Below are 17410 nucleotides of genomic sequence, written 5' to 3'. Positions count from 1 at the left end.
ATCTAATGTACATAGCGCATAGAAGCATAAACCAACACTCCTCACAGCCCCAGGTCTAGGCTAGACCCTCCTCCTAGGCAGCCGTGTCCATCGGCACATGTCCTGTTCTGGCCGACGGCGCCGCCGCCGCAGGGAATTTAGGCACTCTCGTGATAAACTTGCGTACCTCAGGGTCGTCAATCTCTTCCCACTCTGGCTCGAAGGGCGTCACTGTGGCCGACGCATCTCTCGCGGCGTGCCGCCTTTGGGCCGTGCCCGCCGCCTTCAGCCGGTCCATTGTGTACGCAAACAGAGGCCGTTGCTGCACGGTGGCTACGTCGCCCGCCTTGGCCTGCGCAGCACCCGTCTTGAGCAACTTGCGCCATTCTGCATCGGGTTGGGAAACCGGTGGTTGTTGTGCTGTTGCTGCTGTTGCTGTGTCTGATGCCGCTGGTTTGGAACTGTCGCCGTCCCGCACACCACCCTTCCTTTCGGCCCGCCGCCGCGCCTTGTCTTCCTTGTCCCGCAGCCGCTGCTCGATCTCGGCAATCCGCTCGTCCTCGCGCTGCCGCACGCGGTCTTGTGCTTCCTGCTCGCGGCGCTGACGCTCTTCGGCCCGCCGCCGGCCGGCTTCCCGCAGCTTGTCGCGCTCCGTCGAGGCAGCAGGGGCCGTCGACGTGCTGGTGGCCCCGCCAAACCCAAACGGCGCACCGCCCGCCGCCGCTGCTGCACCGTGCTCCCGCTCGGCCGCCTCCAGCTCGTCCTTGAACCGCCGCCGCTCGGCGCTCATCTGCTCGCTCTGCAGCCGCCGCTGCGCCGCCGCCGCGCGGCCCGTGTCGTACACCTTGCGCGCCTCGTCGTCCACCAGCACATCCCGTGCCCGCGCAAATCGCTCGTACAGCGTCGGGTCGTAGTTGGCGCCCGCCTTGTCCGGGTGGTATTTGAGACCTTTGCGCCGCCATGCGCGGTGGATGTCGTCGCGCGACGTGCTGCCGTCCACGCCCAGCAGGTCGTAGAGGTCCACGCCCGCCTTGGCGCTCTCGCGTGCAAACGCGACGATCTCTGCTTTGTCGTCCATGGTGAGGGCGGTGTGTGGGGGGAGTGGATGTGTCGCGAGGAGAGATGTGTGCAGGGAGAGGTTGGATTAGGTGTGAAGTGCAATGCGGTGCCTGGAAAGGTGTGATGTGCCTGCTTGTGGCAGGTGGCAAAATTTTTATCTTATCTGTGCCCATTAACGCGCCAGGCGATAGTGACCCGCGTCAGGCGTAATTCGTTACAGCAGGTTCAGCGAACACCTAGCGCTAAAATACAGGGCCTGGAACCCACTGCCTTGACCCTGTGCCATTCACCACTTTAATGCGCATCTTCCGCTGAACCAGTCTACCCATGTCTCCCTCCTCGCTTCTCAATTGGAGAAGCTTTATGAGCATTGCCAAGTTAAGATGATGTCGTGTCCGCCGTGCCTTCTTGTCTTGCGCTCCACTCGCCGCTCGTCTGTTGCTGCATCAACCCTAGAATTACAGTGGAGTCAGGGCGCCACAGCGGCCATGTGAATGGAGACGTCGTGAGATAAGGGTGGCATGCACTGCAGCACAGAGCCTTTATTCTACACGAGAGTCCTGTAAATAAAAAGATGATGGAACATGAAACCACAAAGCTATGAGAAACGAGACTGTGCCGTCAAACTTCCTCGATCAAAATCGTCAAAGATCTGGAGATGTTAGAACCGCTGATGCCACTGAAGCCACTATAATTATAGTGGGTTACAGTGGACTTCTCGGCGGTCTAAAACAGGTTGACGCCCACACCGACCGCACCTGCACTTTAAATGGGCCAGACGTGGTTGCCCCGTCAACACGAATGGACCCACCCAATGTAAACATCGCCATTAAAAGGAGGCAGACCGACCACTTTTGCTTCACTTTGTCTCTCTCTTTCCCCTTTTCTTTCTTCCTCACCACCTACACTCATCTCCTCCCTCCCGCTCTCCCTCGCATTCCTCGTGCATCCTCTGCTTTTAAAGCGTCATCGCTTGTCCACGTCTCTTGCCTCGCTCCTGAATCTCCTCAAGTCCATTAGATCTTTTCGCTCCTTGCCATCAGATCGCCCCTTCGACTTGCATGCTACTCCCAGCAGGCTCTCACCTCGATACATTAGACCAAAACAGAAAAGAAAAAATAAAAGAAACCTAAGAACCACTAACCACACAACCAACAATTCCAGGAACCATTAGCTTGAGTCTCTTGGAGCTCGTTCGAAACATCGGATAAGCTCATCTACACTCGCATTTTGTCTTTTTCCCGCTTGTTTTTTAGCAAATCCTTCACAATGGCCTCCGCCGCTGTATCAACACCCCTCAAGTCCCATGCTGGACTCTTCTCCTCCCGGACCGCTGGCGGCCGCATGCCCCTGACGCCCTCCCCCCGTCAGCGCACCGCCGCCGCCCCGTCCAACTACGACTCCTCCCCCTTCACACCAGAACGCCAGCCGGCCAACAACGGCGCCGAGCGCATCTGCACAAAATCCGTCTATGGCGGCAACCTGTCCTCGCACTTTGCCCGTGCCTCCAAGTCGTCGGCTGCACACCGCGACTCGCCCAAGTCCAACATTGCCCGCAGCGTTCCAACGCCGCGCAAAGCCCTCGAGCTCGGCGTCTCCGACTTTGCGCTGACCGGCACTGGCCAGCAGGCCAAGACCCCCTCGAGCGTCCGCAGCAAGAAGACAACTGTGCGGCAGAAGACCACCAAGACCACGCTCACCTACGGCGCCGCCGACCGCTTCATCCCCAACCGTGCCGCCAGCTCTGCCATCGCCAACGTTGGCTCTGGCAAGCTTGACTTTGCCGACCGCACGCGCCCGTCCAGCCGCACGGGCAGCGAGGCGTCCACCGTCCTGTCCTCGGCCACCGACGATGCTCTGGCTGCCCTGGAGGCGCTGAACATTGACGACCGCGACGACGACGACTCGGCCAGCTACTCGCGGCCGTCTCCCGGTTCGATTGCCTACCAGGACTCCCTGGCCAGCGCCTGCGGCGTCAACATCAACACGCGCATTCTGCAGTTCAAGCCCGCGCCGCCTGAGTCGTCCAAGCCCATCGACCTGCGCCAGCAGTACAACCGTCCCCTGAAGCCGGCCGGTGCCAGCGCGGCCCAGTTCCGCCGTCGCATCGCCACCGCCCCGGAGCGTGTCCTTGATGCCCCCGGCCTGGTCGACGACTACTACCTGAACCTGCTCGACTGGAGCTCTGGCAACCAGGTGGCCATTGGTCTGGAGCGCAACGTCTACGTCTGGTCGGCCGACGAGGGCTCGGTCAGCTGCCTGCTCGAGACCAGCCCGGACACGTACGTTAGCAGCGTGAAGTGGTCGGGCGACGGTGCCTACGTCGGTGTCGGCCTCGGCTCAGGCGAGGTCCAGATCTGGGATGTCGCCGAGGGCACCAAGGTCCGCAGCATGTTCGGACACGACACGCGCGTTGGTGTCATGGGCTGGAACAAGCACCTTCTCTCGACCGGCGCTCGCAGCGGTCTGGTCTACAACCACGACGTCCGCATCGCTGAGCACAAGGTGGCCGAGCTCGTCTCGCACACGTCCGAGGTCTGCGGCCTGGAGTGGCGCTCGGACGGCGCCCAGCTCGCAACGGGCGGCAACGACAACCTCGTGTCCATCTGGGATGCCCGGTCGCTGGCTGTTCCCAAGTTCACCAAGACCAACCACAAGGCTGCCGTCAAGGCTCTGGCCTGGTGCCCCTGGAACATGAACCTGCTCGCCACGGGCGGCGGTTCGTACGACCGCCACATCCACTTCTGGAACACCACGTCGGGCGCACGCGTCAACAGCATCGACACCGGCTCGCAGGTCACCAGCCTCCGCTGGAGCACCAGCTACCGCGAGATTGTCAGCACCAGCGGCTTCCCCGACAACTCGCTGAGCATCTGGAGCTACCCCACGCTGGTCCGCAACGTCGAGATCCCGGCCCACGAGAGCCGTGTCCTGCACAGCTGCCTGAGCCCGGACGGTCAAATGCTTGCCACTGCTGCCGCCGACGAGTCGCTCAAGTTCTGGAAGATCTTTGAGAAGAAGGCCGGCGCCAGCGCCAGCTCGGGCAGCTCGGGCTCCTCCGGCAAGGCCGACATGGTCAAGCAGATGACGATCCGCTAACTGCGACGAAGGCGACACGACAACACGACATCACAACGACAACAGCGCAGCAACACTCGACAACGAACAACACGAACAACGACACATCAACAACTGCTCGGCTTACTCTCTCCCCGATGTAACTGGCAACGGTAGGTATAAACGGATCCTGGTTTCCTCGTCTGGGCTTTTATATCTGGTTTCATTGGGTTGGCAATTTGTTTTTCGTCTTCTTTCGTCCGGCTCGACAAAGACAAGACTTGGGTCGTTTCAGCGCGGAGTTGGGGATAGGGGGCTTGGTTGGCTTCACGATTTATTTACGATGGACAACTTGGCCGAATGTTCGATACTTCGCCAACAGGAAAAGAGGATACATTTTTGTTATGCCCTTTTTTTATGAGACGATTTCTATTCCACGACGGAAGAGGAGGGTAACTAGGGAAAACTGGGTTTCTCGAGCTCTTATTTTAATAATGAAAGCGGCTGCTGTTATTTGCATTTCAACAACGGCGATATTGAACAATTCGAGGCTTTGACTCTGTCTCTTATCATCTCCAGTTACTCTCACAATGTATGCCTTGTTGTATATAGGATTACCTTGGAAAAATGCGTGGCAAAAGCTGTGATGAAGCGAACCTATTGTAGCATGCGGAGTGCTGTAGAAGCTGTTAGAACAAGCGCAGACCGCTGAGAAATAGGGCGTCAGGGGCATCCTGGAGCAGAGAATTGCCGCCTGGATTCCCGCTAAACGTGCCAAGACTTAGCACACGTGACCTGGCTGCGGTAGTGGGACGTAGCGAGGTGCGGCGCTAACTAAGCAGGCACGGGCAGACTTATTACAAACTGCTGGGCAGCAGCCAAACTTGCCGGAAACAAACCACTGTTTTTGCATCGCCGTCACTGAACGCACCTTTGTTCAACGACGACCGCATCCAGCACCCTCACTCCGCAACCGCATACTGTGTGCACGTAACGACGACGACCCACCGCATTCACGTGTTTCGTCGATTCCCGAACCTCACAAGCCAATTCAAATAGGCGTTGTCGTGGTGGAAGACGCAACCGAAGGCCTCGTGATTTTACAGTTACTTTGCTGCACTTGCAGGACAGCGTCACAATCACGTAACAATCGCGGCGCAATTACAGCAGATTTCGCAGTTGAGGTACAGCTCAGGCGGGACAGACGACGGCAAGGCCAGGCAGAGACAAAAGTCAGGAGACTCCCTTTCTGTGAAAGCAGACTCTGGAGGCCCAAAGCCACCATCATTCACCAACTGCGACGAAAGCGCAATCACATCGACAGCACGGCTGAGTGGAAGTCGAGCCCTGCACGACACGACTCAGCTTCACTTTTTTTTGTGGCCTTTTGGAACCGTTCCCCCAAGCCGCAAACGCCTCCTCATTCTCACCTCGCCGTCACGTCCTTCACGTTCTTCACGTCCCGACTTCGCGTTCCCAAGACTCGCGCCGGCGTCTCACCGCACGGGGGGGATCGATCGACACACAGCACCCGTCTGTAACCTTGACGTACCGAGAGTCGATTGCGAGCCAGAGCGTCTGCTTGGCCAGCCCCAAGTCTAGCCATGTCAAATAACGTCGTCGGCTCGGTCTACGAGCAGATTATTGAGGATGTGCTCTCGACGTCGCGCGTCGACTTTGAGGAGAACGGCGTCGACGAGGGCGTGCTGGACGAACTGCGAAGAGTAAGTGGTTCTCTCGTGCTTCTTCTTGCTTTTCTGGCTTTTGCTTCTTGTCGTTCTTGTTCTGTTGTCCCGTTTTCGTCGTCGTTTCCTCTCCCTTGTGCAGTCTTCAGCGTCTTCCATCGTTCTGGCGCCCTCACGTGCACGACGCAATGTTTTCCGTTTCTCTTTCTTCTCTTCCAGAAACAAATGTTCTCGTCTTGTTTCCGTTTCGTTCCTCCTTTTCGTGTTCAAACTCCTGTTTCAAGCGTCGTGTCGTCGAGTTCTCGTCGCTTTCTTGTCACCCCATCGTCCTCGTTCCTGTGGCCAAAAGGCACGAAGAGAGGGGCGCGGAGTGGGCGGCCATGGCCTATTTGCATCCCTATTTAACTTTGCCACTTTGGCTCAGCCCCACGGTTGCCTAAGGTGCCCACTGAAATTCAGGCGGCTAAAGCGGCCACCGGGCTCCACTGGCCATCACTGAAGGGACGCTAATTGGTGGAAAGTCACCTTCTGCGTTTGCATCACGTGTAACCTGCAATCACTCTCGCATGAGGCCTTGACATTCGTTTGGCATATTCGTTTGCACATTGTTTGGCTTGATGCTTTTTATCTACAATTAAAATATGGAGATATACTAACATTCGACCTCAGGGCTGGCAACGGAAGCTGACCCAGTTCAATGTTGCTCAGTTCCCATGGGATCCCAAGCCGGAACCGGAGGCGGCCGCCAGCAATGGCGCTGCTGCAGCCTCGTCTGGCGGCAAAGCGTCAGGCAAGGACACCTCGCCACCGACGTCGACGGACAACAGCTTCTCCCAGCCCACCATGAGCCCATTGACGTCGCAGAGCCTCTCGCTGCCCAGCCTGCCCATGCCGGCGTTTGAGCCCGCCGGCATCAAGACAGAGGACAGCACGCAGTCGTCGGGCGGCCACCGCATCAAGACGGAGCCCGACGCGCAACACAGTTCGGGCCTTACGGGCGTGCCCTCTGCAGGGTCCCACATGCCCCTGCCCAATGCGCCGCCGTTCCCCTCGGCGGCCGGTGGGCCCGACAGTGCCGCCATGCGTGCCGCCGCCATGCTGAGCAAGGAATTCGGCAGCGCCGCCAACGCATCCATTAACGCCATGAACACGCAGCAGCAGCAGCAGCAGCAGCAGCAGCGTCCGGCGGGTGGCCAGCTCAGCAGTGCGCAACAGTACCGAGCACAAATGTCGGCGCAGGCCGCCGCGCAGCTGAACGGCGCCAACGGCGCCAACGGCGTGGCACGATCGCAGGTAGATGGCGGCGCCGACGACGGTGCCGACGACGGTGCCGACGATGGTGCCGACGATGGTGCCGAGGACAGTGCTGACGCCTCGCTGTTTGAGGGTGTGCTTCTCCAGCAACAGCGGGCCGGCCAGCCGCCCGTCGAGCTGGGTCGAATGGAGATTGACAACCTGCTGCACGAGCAGATGGCGCGGCGGGCGAAGCAGATGGAGGGCGGCGGCCTGATGCTGCCGCTGCAGCAGGCGAGTCAGCGTCAGGCTCGCCAGCGGCGCGCTGCCGCGACGGCCACCGCTGCTGTTCCTGCTGCGTCACAACCCAGAGCCGCTACGTCGATGGCGCAGCTTGATGGCATCGAAGACGGCGACGACGAAGACGTTAAGGCCGACATCTTGGACGACGAGGATGCCATCAACTCGGATCTGGACGATCCCGAGGATGACCGTGAGGATGAGGACGACGAGGACGACGTCATGGGCCCGATTATGCTGTGCGTGTACGACAAGGTGCAGCGCGTGAAGAACAAGTGGTACGTTTCGGCCTCCTTTTCCATTTCGTTGCGTTTCACTTTCTGCCGACGTCTACTAACCCCCTTGCAGGAAGTGCACGCTCAAGGACGGTGTTCTCACCGTTAATGGCAAGGAATACGTGTTCCACAAGGCGACGGGCGAGTACGAGTGGTGATGTCTCTGCGTAGGCGTCCTTGAAGAGAAAAGAATGTGATTGGGCCGGGCAAGGCGGAGCAAACAAATGTGTGCTCACCGTCGCCTTCTATTCAAAAACAGCATCTTATAGTTTCTAGTTTCTTGTATTGTCTTCTCACAATGGTTTCTGGGGTGAGCTTACATAATAACCCCTCACCGTTTTGTTTTTTTCGTATTTTTATTTTATGTTCGACTTTACCAAATGGAACAGGCAGCGGTTGATTTATCGTTTCTTATGATTGTGGGTTGAACGAAGAAGAGATAAAATAGAAACTAAAAACAGTACCGAACCAGTGCCGCCCCAAACATAGTTAGCCCTTTCTCGGTGAGCCGTTGTCCACACGATCAAGCGCAGGAAACGCATAGGCACGTAGAAATAAAGTAGTTTGCGTTGTCGAACAAATGTGCCTCCGTTCTGCCAGTGCCAGTCGCACCGCTCCGAGCTCCGCGACACCGACTTCCGTGAAAAAATCGGGAGAAGCAACAAGGGCCGGCCCAGAGCCAGCCCCCGGGAACAACGACATTTTTTTTTATCTGCAACACCACAAGTGTTCTCCAGCTTCAGGCTTCTAGACCTTCTGGATACGTCGAGGCTCTTGGGTTGAGCTGCCGGACACCTGTCTCGTCTCCCACTTTCTCATCGTCCCCACATTGCAAGCTCCGTAAAAGCCGTCTTCGCTCATGCACGTTGTCAGCTGCCACTCGGATCAGCATCGCCTCCCACCTTCATCTCCGGTCTCCGCAGCAGATTGGGAGAGAAAAGAGGAAACGATACAAATATGCAAGCCACGCAGAGACAACCAAAACAACGCGGCTGTCGGCGGCCCTACTGCTTACGGTCAATCCGTCGCGATTCCCCTCTCTCGCTCCTCCGTGACCCCCATTCCCCATCCTTTGTCGAGCTAAGGCTCCGGCAAAATGCAAAGCGCCCTGCGCAGGACACTAAAAGCTGGCCTTGTAAAAGGGGACGTACCAGCGAGCACAGCGTTTTGACCATCACCTGCCCGAAATATACGACCCACGATGCGGCGGTGCGACGGTGCGACGATGCTCCATCCTGACTACGAATATGAACAGCTGTCCCGACGCCCCCCGTGCACGTATGCTGCAAACCTTGCCTGCTGTGTCCGGTCACGATTGGAGAGGGAGGGATGGTATGCCACCAATAAACTGCGGCACGAGCACGGCAAAGTCCACGATGGTTTAGACCAGAGCCCCTTATTTTTGGCGTTCGCCCCTGTCCTGAGAGGCAAGAACTGTCCGACACACTGCGCTTGTAGATATTTTTTTTCCCTCAGTGTGTGATCTGGGCGAGAACCCCGCACTCGTTCATTCCCTCCTAGGAGCGGAGACGAGCCCTGCCATCCCGTGTTGATGTGGGCGGCTGGCAGTGTGGCTTATATTTAAATACGGAGGGACCGGCGCCTTGCTCTCGTCGTCTCGTCCGTCGTAGTTTCCTCCCCCAAGAAGCATATTTACGGCCAGCTCTACGTAGTTAGCAAGGGAAGCCCGCGTCCAATTTACAGTCCGTCCGTCTCTACACCACAGACCACATTCTACGAAACAACATCACCCTCGCTCGCACAATGCCGTTCGCCCCCTCCGTCGCGCCGACCAAGGCCAACATCGGCGTCTACACCAACACGAACCATGACCTGTGGGTTGCACCGGCCGAGCCCTCGCTCGAGACGGTGCAGGCCGCCGAGGGCCTGAAGCCCGGCGAGGTGACTGTGGCCATCCGGAGCACGGGCATCTGCGGGTGAGTTTTGTGTGTGTGCTGCTGCTTGCGTACGGTTGTTGCACGTCTTGCTCACTCTCCTTTTCCGACAGGTCGGATGTCCACTTCTGGAAGCACGGCTGCATCGGCCCCATGATCGTCACGGGCGACCATGTCCTCGGCCACGAGTCCGCCGGCGAGGTCATTGCCGTGCACCCCGACGACGCCGCCGTCGCCGACGACCCGTCCAAGGGCCACAACCTCAAGGTCGGCGACCGCGTCGCCATCGAGCCCAACATCATCTGCGGCGCCTGCACGCCCTGCCTGACGGGCCGCTACAACGGCTGCGAGCGCGTCGACTTCTTGTCCACCCCGCCCGTCAACGGGCTGCTGCGCCGCTACGTCAACCACCCGGCCGTGTGGTGCCACAAGATTGGCGACACCATGTCCTGGGAGGAGGGCTCGCTGCTCGAGCCCCTCAGCGTCGCCCTCGCCGGCCTGCACCGTGCCAAGATCGAGCTGGGCGACCCCGTTCTCGTCTGCGGCGCCGGCCCCATCGGCCTCGTCACGGCGGTCTGTGCGCGTGCGGCGGGCGCGTGCCCGCTCGTCATCACGGACGTCGACGCCGGCCGCCTGGAGTTTGCGGCGAAGCTGGTGCCGGGCATCCAGACGGTCAATGTCGGCGGCGGCGGCCCGCGCCCGGCGCCAACGGACCCCATCGACGGCCCGGCCGAGGCCACGGCCAAGAAAATCGTGGCCGAGGGCTTCGGCGGCGTCGAGCCGCTGCTGGCCATTGACTGCACCGGCGTCGAGAGCAGCATCGCGTCGGCCGTGTGGGCCGTGCAGTTTGGCGGCCGCGTGTTTGTGATTGGCGTGGGCCGCAACGAGATCCGGATGCCGTTTATGCGCGCGAGCGTGCGCGAGGTCGACCTGCAGTTCCAGTACCGCTACAGCAACACGTGGCCGCGCGCCATCCGGCTGGTGCAGAGCGGGCTGGTGGACCTGAAGCCGCTGGTGACGCACCGTTTCAAGCTGGAGGACGCCGTGGAGGCCTTCCGCACGTCGTCGGACCCGACGACGGGCGCAATCAAGGTGCAGATCCAGAGCCTGGATTAGAGGCGGTGCCAGAGGGAGAGTGATGATGAGTTTTAAACGAATTTAGGACCAGGAGCGTTGTTTGCCTTTTTGGCCGTTTTGCCATTTATTTTTTACACGTTATAGAATAGAATGCCATGCACACTGTTTCAAGCGCACCGTCGCATCCAACTGCTCCCTTTCGTGCCCATACTGCATTCCCTTCGTACCACAGTCGTGTTTGTCCGGTGTGTTTGAATGCAGCACTTCCGGCGCCTGCAATTATGGCCTTAGTCCAGCATGTGGCACGCTGCAAAGAAAAGCACAGGCGCGACTGCACCCCTGCTTGCCACGATCGTCCCAGCTGCAAGCTCCATCAATTGGCGCAATTCCATTGGCTGGGACCACCGGAGAATGCCAAACGTTCCTGCCTTTGGGACCTTGCGACATCTCCCGAGCTTTCCTCTTTTGCGACTAACTGGAATTTTCGCCCTGTAAGTTTTTTTTACTATTTTTTTTGGGCCCGTTCCGTGTCGCCTGCTCGATTACCGTGGCTTTTCGTTCACGTTCCCGTTCTTCCTTTCACGTTCCTTTTTCTTCTCTCCTGACATTTCCATCCCATCGAATCCGACGAAATCGACGACTGCGACGACAGAAGCACGAATTCCCACGGACACGGCATCACTCTCTTTGTCGACCAATCTCCCCTTTGCTCTTTCCCGTGCTATCATAGCTCCTGCCTTGTTTGCTCCAGTCTACCGAGGTGCTCCTTCTGCAACACTTTTTTGCGCGTTTTTCTATCGCGATTTTTTAATCACACTTAATATTTTATTTCACTTCATTCATCCATCCACCTCATCACCATCGCGTTCGCGCACCGTCCCATCGACAGCTCGATACCGATACCGACACCCTTTTCTCCTTTCCACACACACAATGTCTGCCATCCGCACGTCCACATTAGCCGCCGCCCCGGCGCGCCTGGCTCTGCGCCGCTCGGCACCGCGCCGCTTCCAGTCGACCTCTTCTTCGTCCTCGTCGACCTCGTCGGCCTCGTCGGCCTCCACATCCTCCACAACCGCAACCGATGCCGCCTCCAAGGCACGGCAGACGGCTGCGGACGTCACGTCCAAGGCCACGCAGGGCTTGACGCGCGTCACCTCGGCGGCCGGTCCCGCCCTGGCCGGCGCTGCCCGCGGCCTGAGCTCTGCGCTCGGCCGCGTCGGCGGCCGCACGGGTCGCTTCATCAACTTTGTCGAGCGTGCGTTGCACCCCACCATTGTCGCATTGTCGCCATGGATTCCCGTTGAAACAGTCGAGAAAAATCTAACAAGTTGACCAGGCCAAACCCCCTTTGTCGTCTACTACTCCCGCGTCGGCCTCGAACTCGGCCGTCTCGTCTTCCGCAACCAGAAGATGGCTCCTCCGTACGTGACTGGATGATGAACAAAAGAAGCAGAGACGGACCAGGGACGGACAAATTGCTAACGCTTCTTCTTTAGCCCCTTGGCCACCTTCCAGACTGCGTTCCAGAACGCGTGGGTGCAGCTCCAGAACCCGGCCCAGCTGCTCCAGAAGACGACTGCTTTCGCCAAGTCCGCCCGCAACCTCACCCCGACGCAGCTGGCCGCCGGTGGCGTTCTGGCCGCCGAGATCCTGGGCTTTTTCACCGTGGGCGAGATTGTCGGCCGCTTCAAGCTCGTCGGCTACCACACCACCGCCGCCCCGGCTGCTGCCCACTAAGCCCGTCGCTGATTGCAGTGGGCAGTTGCGAGAGTGTGTGGTGTGATGCGTCAGGGCGAAGAGAAGAAAGGAGAGGGGCAAGAACGTTTTTGAGGTGAAGCCTGGGCGAGACTGGCGGAAGAGAGACACGCCGGCTGTCTTTTCCCGTTTCTTCCTGCCTTTTCTCTCTCGTGGCATGGCATATTTTATCCCCTTTAATTTTCTACCATTGTTTTATCTTTCTCACCCTTTCCTCCCTTTTGTTTTTATCTTCTTTGTTTATCGACTGTTCCCACTACGTTTTTTTGCTTCACTACCTTTTTTGCTCTTCATCTTTTATCTTTTGTGTTGTTTTTTGTTCCTTTTCCCCATGTAAAACTTCCAAAAACGTGTACATCAGTTATTGCATCAATACGAAATCGGCAGGTTTGAGATGGGAACAGGTAGGTTAGAAACAGGCGGGCAAAGACAGGGCCCTTGGCGGATGACTGGAAGGCAGAAAGTTTGTCAAAGACGGTTAGTTCATGTCGAATCTCCATCGATATGAACGCACGCTTTGTCACGTTTCTTGTCTTTGTCAAGGTTGATTTGCACTTTATACTACTGCAGATTACAATAGAAAAAAAATACACAATATATTTTCATTTATCATTTATCATGACCGTAGGGCATCCCAAAGAAACTTTGTCCGTATGTTCGTTTCATTACAGTATTGGGTATTATATAAAGAAGATATCTGCTCCTGCCAGTTTGACAACGGCCTGTCGTTCCTGCCGTCTGCACACTCTGCGGTCCTTCTATGTCTTGCGTGCAAAATGCCATCACTCCTTCCCTGCCGGACTACCGCTCCTGCCGCACTGAACACTTTGCTGTCCAGATGTACCTGCGAGTGTTGATTAGCTTCATTCCCTCTCCTCCCCTTGACTTCGCTGTGCGCCTTTCTTTCTTCTCGCTTACATTGTACAACTTGCGGTGCATGACGGATCAGCCACCTCGCGCCGCACGTCGGCCATCAGGCGGTAGATGGTGTCCAAATCATAGCCGGCGCGCAGAAGCGGCATCAGCGTCAGGCCCTCGAGCCAGAGGTCAAAGGCGCGCGGGAACCACTTTTCGACACCGCCGCCGCGACGGCCACTTGGACTGCTGCTGTCGTGGCTGCCGTCGTTGTCGTTGTCGTTGTCGGTGCCGTCTTCCGCTGCCTCGTCGTCGTCGTCGCTCAAAGGAAATACCGACCGAGAATGTGACGAGGGAGACGATAGCGAGGACAACGACGGCAGCGACGTCCGTGTCCTTGTCGGGGATGCCGAAGTCGGGGATACTCGCGACGCCGACGCTCCAGCAGACTCTCTCCGGCCAAACGGCAACTGGTACGTGTCCTGGCGCACATCGACAAAGCCGGCTTCGTGCAGCGCCAAGCGCGTCTCGGTGGGGTCCACGCGCAGCGGCCGACCGGTGCGGTCCATGCAGTTGAGCAGGAGGCTGGCCCAGGCAGCCAGGCACGGGGACGATGGGGTGTTTCCGCTTCCGCTGCTACCACCACCACCGCCGCCGCCGCCGCCGCCGCCACCGATACTACTGCTACCCGCTCCTCCAGGCAATGCGGGCCGGGGAGTCCAATCGATCTCAACGTGCTCGATATAGCCGACGCCCGGGATGAGGTGGCTGTGGACGGTGGCGTACAGGCTGGGCCAATTGCGGACGACGCCATTGAGGCATCGGATGTGAATGAGGTCCCACGAGGCGGTGCCGAGCAGCCAATGTGACTCGATGTCAAGGCTCTGGAACTTGGCATTGGATGGTATTCTGATGGCACATCATCCAAGTTCAAAGCAAGGTTAGTTGATGAAAACGCCAATCAGATGGATTCAGGCAGGCGGGGGAGCGAGGACGGAGGAAACATACAAATGCGGCTGGAACGGAGCCAAGTCGACGCCCCAGACTTCAGACCGGCCGGCATACAGGTCGGCCATCTCGACTACCCAGAGCCCCGTGCCCGTGCCGAGGTCGAGGATGCGCAGGTGCTCGCTGGGCCGAAGCGGTGCACTATGGATGCGAGCACGGCCGCCGCCGCGGGCAAGGGTGGCCGCTTTGTGGAAGAGATCCATGCTGTGCGCCTCGACAGAGTCCCAGGGGAACAGGTACTGTGGACTGGTGGCTAGGAAATGCCGGCCATGTTGTTGTGTGGTCAGACTAGCGGCGGAGGGCGAGGATCGTCGTCCGGCGGGCGGCGAGCGTTGGGACGAGCCGCTGCCGTGTCTGCTGCTGCTGCCATGGCTGTCTTCGTGGGCAAAGGGTATGAACGACCCAAGGCTGTTGATGCGAGTGTGTGGGTTCCGGGGAGGGAGAGACATGGGGGAAATGTGGGCTGTGGACAGATGGACAAGTAGAGTTGAGGCTATTATGTGGAAGGAGAGACAACAACAAAAGAGAAGCAAAGGCGAGGGGTAAAGGCAGGAGGTATATGGGTGCTGAAGGAATGGAGGGGAACAAGAGAGGAGACGAGAAGACGAAGAGGAGCCGACAGAAGGAGGTAGGGATAAGGGTCAATGGCAGGGGTGGAGGATCGGAGCGAACTTTGAAGGAAATATGGGATCGGGCTCGATATATCGTTCTCTATGCAAGTCATATCCGTTTCTCATTCGTATTTATTCTATTTTGTCTTAGAGTTGCATTTCGAGTATATTCTTTCAGCTTGAGGCACGGGCCGCAACGGATACGAAGATGGCAACAAGAAATAAAACATAAATAAAAGTGACAATAAAAAGCGTCGAAGTAATACTGAATAGAACAAAGAGGAGGACAGAATAACTAAGAAACAAAAAAGAAATTCATCAAATGACGGAGCATTCAATAATTGCTGAGTTTTTGGGTGGCCGTTGTTTGCGACAAGGCAAGACAACACAGAACGAAGACTCGGAAAGGAGCAACTCGAGGGAGAAAGAAACTGAAGAAAGTAAACAAACAGCGAGAGGACAGGGACAATGGCGCCGACAAAAGACGAGAGAGAAATAAATCAACAAATAAAAGAAAACATAAAGCTGGAGGGAAAAAAAATCAAAACGTTCGGTCGGGTGAGACATGAAATGTGTCAAAACAAAGCGCATCAAAACAAGAAAACACGGCTGTGCCCGGTGCAAAGACTCGGACAGAAACACAACACGCTCGCGAAACAACGCTGTATCATAACAAAACGTAGGGCCGGATTTGTCGAGGCCAAAAACACAGCTGGCTGCAGGTCCAGGAAAGGCCTCGAGACAGGCCAGGGCTTCCTTTCGGCAATCTAACGGTGTGTTGTCAGTGACAGTCGGTGGAGAACACCGGCAGGAAAAGAAGAATAGAAAAGAACGAAAAGAGAGCAGAGACAAAGAAAAACAAACGCGGCCGTTCCGTGCGACCTTATTGTGCCAAAAGAGGAAGCGGACAAAATATACGACGAGCGAGGCCGGGTCCTGCATCATAGAAACATCAAGCATGGCATCGTGTGGCTGGCCTGGTCAGGCCCGGCCCATGACGGGCGGTTATGAACACATAAGAGGGGGAAGGACAAAAAAAAAAAAAAAAAAAAAAAAAAAAAAGAAGGAGGAAACAAGGTGTGACCCACGATCTCCGCATCTATGATTCGGCCGCCTGAGTAGGCCTGTGGCGTTCGTATTGTTCCTGCAGCCCACAGGACGGACAAGGGAAAGAAAAGAAAACGCTTGGAGGCCCGGCGCCTCGCTGACCATTGTTGTTTGGTTAAGGGATTAAGGGGATGTCACGAAATCGGACAACCAAGTTGGCCGACTATATTTTGTGCAAGTCCGTGGTTGGTCAAGATGGTATTTTAATTTTGAAAATGACCGGATGGTCGGTGCTTTCTGTGAAATTGTCTTGGAGACGTGTAAAAAAGAGAGAAAATAATAATAATACAGAGACTAGACTCCGACATAGCCATGTGCAGTCTCCTTCTTTTCTTCCACACCCTCAACTCCGGCGGCAAGGCATGACCACAGAGTCGCATCTTGCTTCCCACCGATCCCTTGCCGTTTCCGCTTCCGAGCGCTTGTCAGCTCCTTTTCAGCTCCTTCTCAGCTCCTTTCGTCTGTCGGCTCATCCTTTACCATCCTTCATTTCAGCAAAATCGCACATATTGAGAAGAATACGACGTTGTTTGCCGCCGGGCACGTCTATGTCCAAGGATTAGGAGAGAGGTTGTGATTAATTGGAAATAATAAATAACGTACATTATTTTTTTGTATTTCTTTTTTTTTTTAAGAAAAAATGAATGAATGAAAAGAAACAAAGAAACAAGTCTATAATTCTTCACTACATCCACGTTGCACACAACGTCCCGCTTACACGCCACGCATGCAAGACACCTCACAAGCGCGTGGTCACCGCCTATTCACATCTCGAATAGGTCGTGAGATGCAAACCCCCATTCCCATGCGTCCTGCTCCATCCTCGCCCCCATGTCCCATATCACGCATGCCAACCCGACGACGCTCCTTGGCGCCGGTTCGACGTCCATGTTCCCCTTCTGTCCAAGTCCTACCCCGCCAGTCTTTCCGCGAAAAACAGACATTCAGTCCAATCAACCCCTGCACATCGCCTCGACCGCCTCTTTTTGTTCTTGTCTTCTCTTCCTGTCTTGGAAAGCCCTCCGTTTCCTTCATCCCGACAGGCTGGAATAGCTAGCACTGGCCCTAGTTTACCGTCCATCCATGGTGACTGCCTGATCTGCGTGTGACCAACATACGAAGTAGGCCAGCATGCATGAGATGAGCTTTCTTTTTGTTACTTTTCTTCTTCTTTTTTTCTGCCATTGGTTTTAACTGTCCGTTTTCGATTTGTTGTGTCTTCTTCGTCCTTCCTTCACTCCACTTACTCTCAGACTACGTCGTTACAGCCCCCAATGGCGCAGAATGCACCCGCTTCCGCAAATTAATGGAGAGAGCAGAGACGGATACTACGACGAAAACAAAGAAAAGAAACTAGCAGAGACGAATTAAGCCCCGATGATACCCAACGCTCCTTGGAGAGAACACAAAGACCCATGACGCAGGATGCAGGAAGCCCAAGGATGCAGAGGATGCAGCCACAGGGGCCCAGGGCTCGGGAACGGCCAATTGGGTCCGAGGATCGTGGACGG

General features: G+C 56.8%; 6 protein-coding genes across 6 annotated transcripts; 4 read left to right on the top strand and 2 right to left on the bottom strand.

Annotated features, from left to right (window-relative positions):
• Nucleotides 1-73: 73 nt before the first annotated feature.
• Nucleotides 74-1057, bottom strand: SPBR_09088 (cell cycle control protein; the record flags this gene model as incomplete). The annotated part of the gene is made up of 1 exon (XM_040767214.1): nucleotides 74-1057. One exon carries the CDS (start codon nucleotides 1055-1057, stop codon nucleotides 74-76), a length of 984 nt encoding a protein of 327 aa, XP_040619926.1.
• A 1250-nt stretch (nucleotides 1058-2307) lies between these two features.
• Nucleotides 2308-4137, top strand: SPBR_01537 (cell division cycle 20, cofactor of APC complex; the record flags this gene model as incomplete). The annotated part of the gene is made up of 1 exon (XM_040759847.1): nucleotides 2308-4137. One exon carries the CDS (start codon nucleotides 2308-2310, stop codon nucleotides 4135-4137), a length of 1830 nt encoding a protein of 609 aa, XP_040619925.1.
• Nucleotides 4138-5699: 1562 nt separating this feature from the next.
• On the top strand, nucleotides 5700-7746 carry SPBR_01452 (transcription factor tfiia complex subunit; the record flags this gene model as incomplete). The annotated part of the gene is made up of 3 exons (XM_040759763.1): nucleotides 5700-5819; nucleotides 6450-7591; nucleotides 7662-7746. 3 exons carry the CDS (start codon nucleotides 5700-5702, stop codon nucleotides 7744-7746), a joined length of 1347 nt encoding a protein of 448 aa, XP_040619924.1.
• A 1606-nt stretch (nucleotides 7747-9352) lies between these two features.
• Nucleotides 9353-10599, top strand: SPBR_01774 (L-iditol 2-dehydrogenase; the record flags this gene model as incomplete). The annotated part of the gene is made up of 2 exons (XM_040760084.1): nucleotides 9353-9525; nucleotides 9597-10599. The coding sequence occupies 2 exons, from the start codon at nucleotides 9353-9355 to the stop codon at nucleotides 10597-10599; spliced, it is 1176 nt and encodes a 391-aa protein (XP_040619923.1).
• Nucleotides 10600-11493: 894 nt separating this feature from the next.
• SPBR_01981 (F-type H+-transporting ATPase subunit g) lies at nucleotides 11494-12300 on the top strand (the record flags this gene model as incomplete). Its single annotated transcript, XM_040760290.1, has 3 exons — nucleotides 11494-11818; nucleotides 11900-11988; nucleotides 12079-12300. 3 exons carry the CDS (start codon nucleotides 11494-11496, stop codon nucleotides 12298-12300), a joined length of 636 nt encoding a protein of 211 aa, XP_040619922.1.
• A 932-nt stretch (nucleotides 12301-13232) lies between these two features.
• SPBR_01707 (uncharacterized protein) lies at nucleotides 13233-14630 on the bottom strand (the record flags this gene model as incomplete). The annotated part of the gene is made up of 2 exons (XM_040760017.1): nucleotides 13233-14082; nucleotides 14182-14630. 2 exons carry the CDS (start codon nucleotides 14628-14630, stop codon nucleotides 13233-13235), a joined length of 1299 nt encoding a protein of 432 aa, XP_040619921.1.
• Between the last annotated feature and the right edge of the window lie 2780 nt (nucleotides 14631-17410).

Source organism: Sporothrix brasiliensis (genome assembly GCF_000820605.1).
Source record: "Sporothrix brasiliensis 5110 chromosome Unknown Cont18, whole genome shotgun sequence".
In the NCBI taxonomy this organism is placed as follows: Eukaryota; Fungi; Ascomycota; class Sordariomycetes; order Ophiostomatales; family Ophiostomataceae; genus Sporothrix; species Sporothrix brasiliensis.
This window is presented reverse-complemented; position numbering and strand designations above follow the sequence as displayed.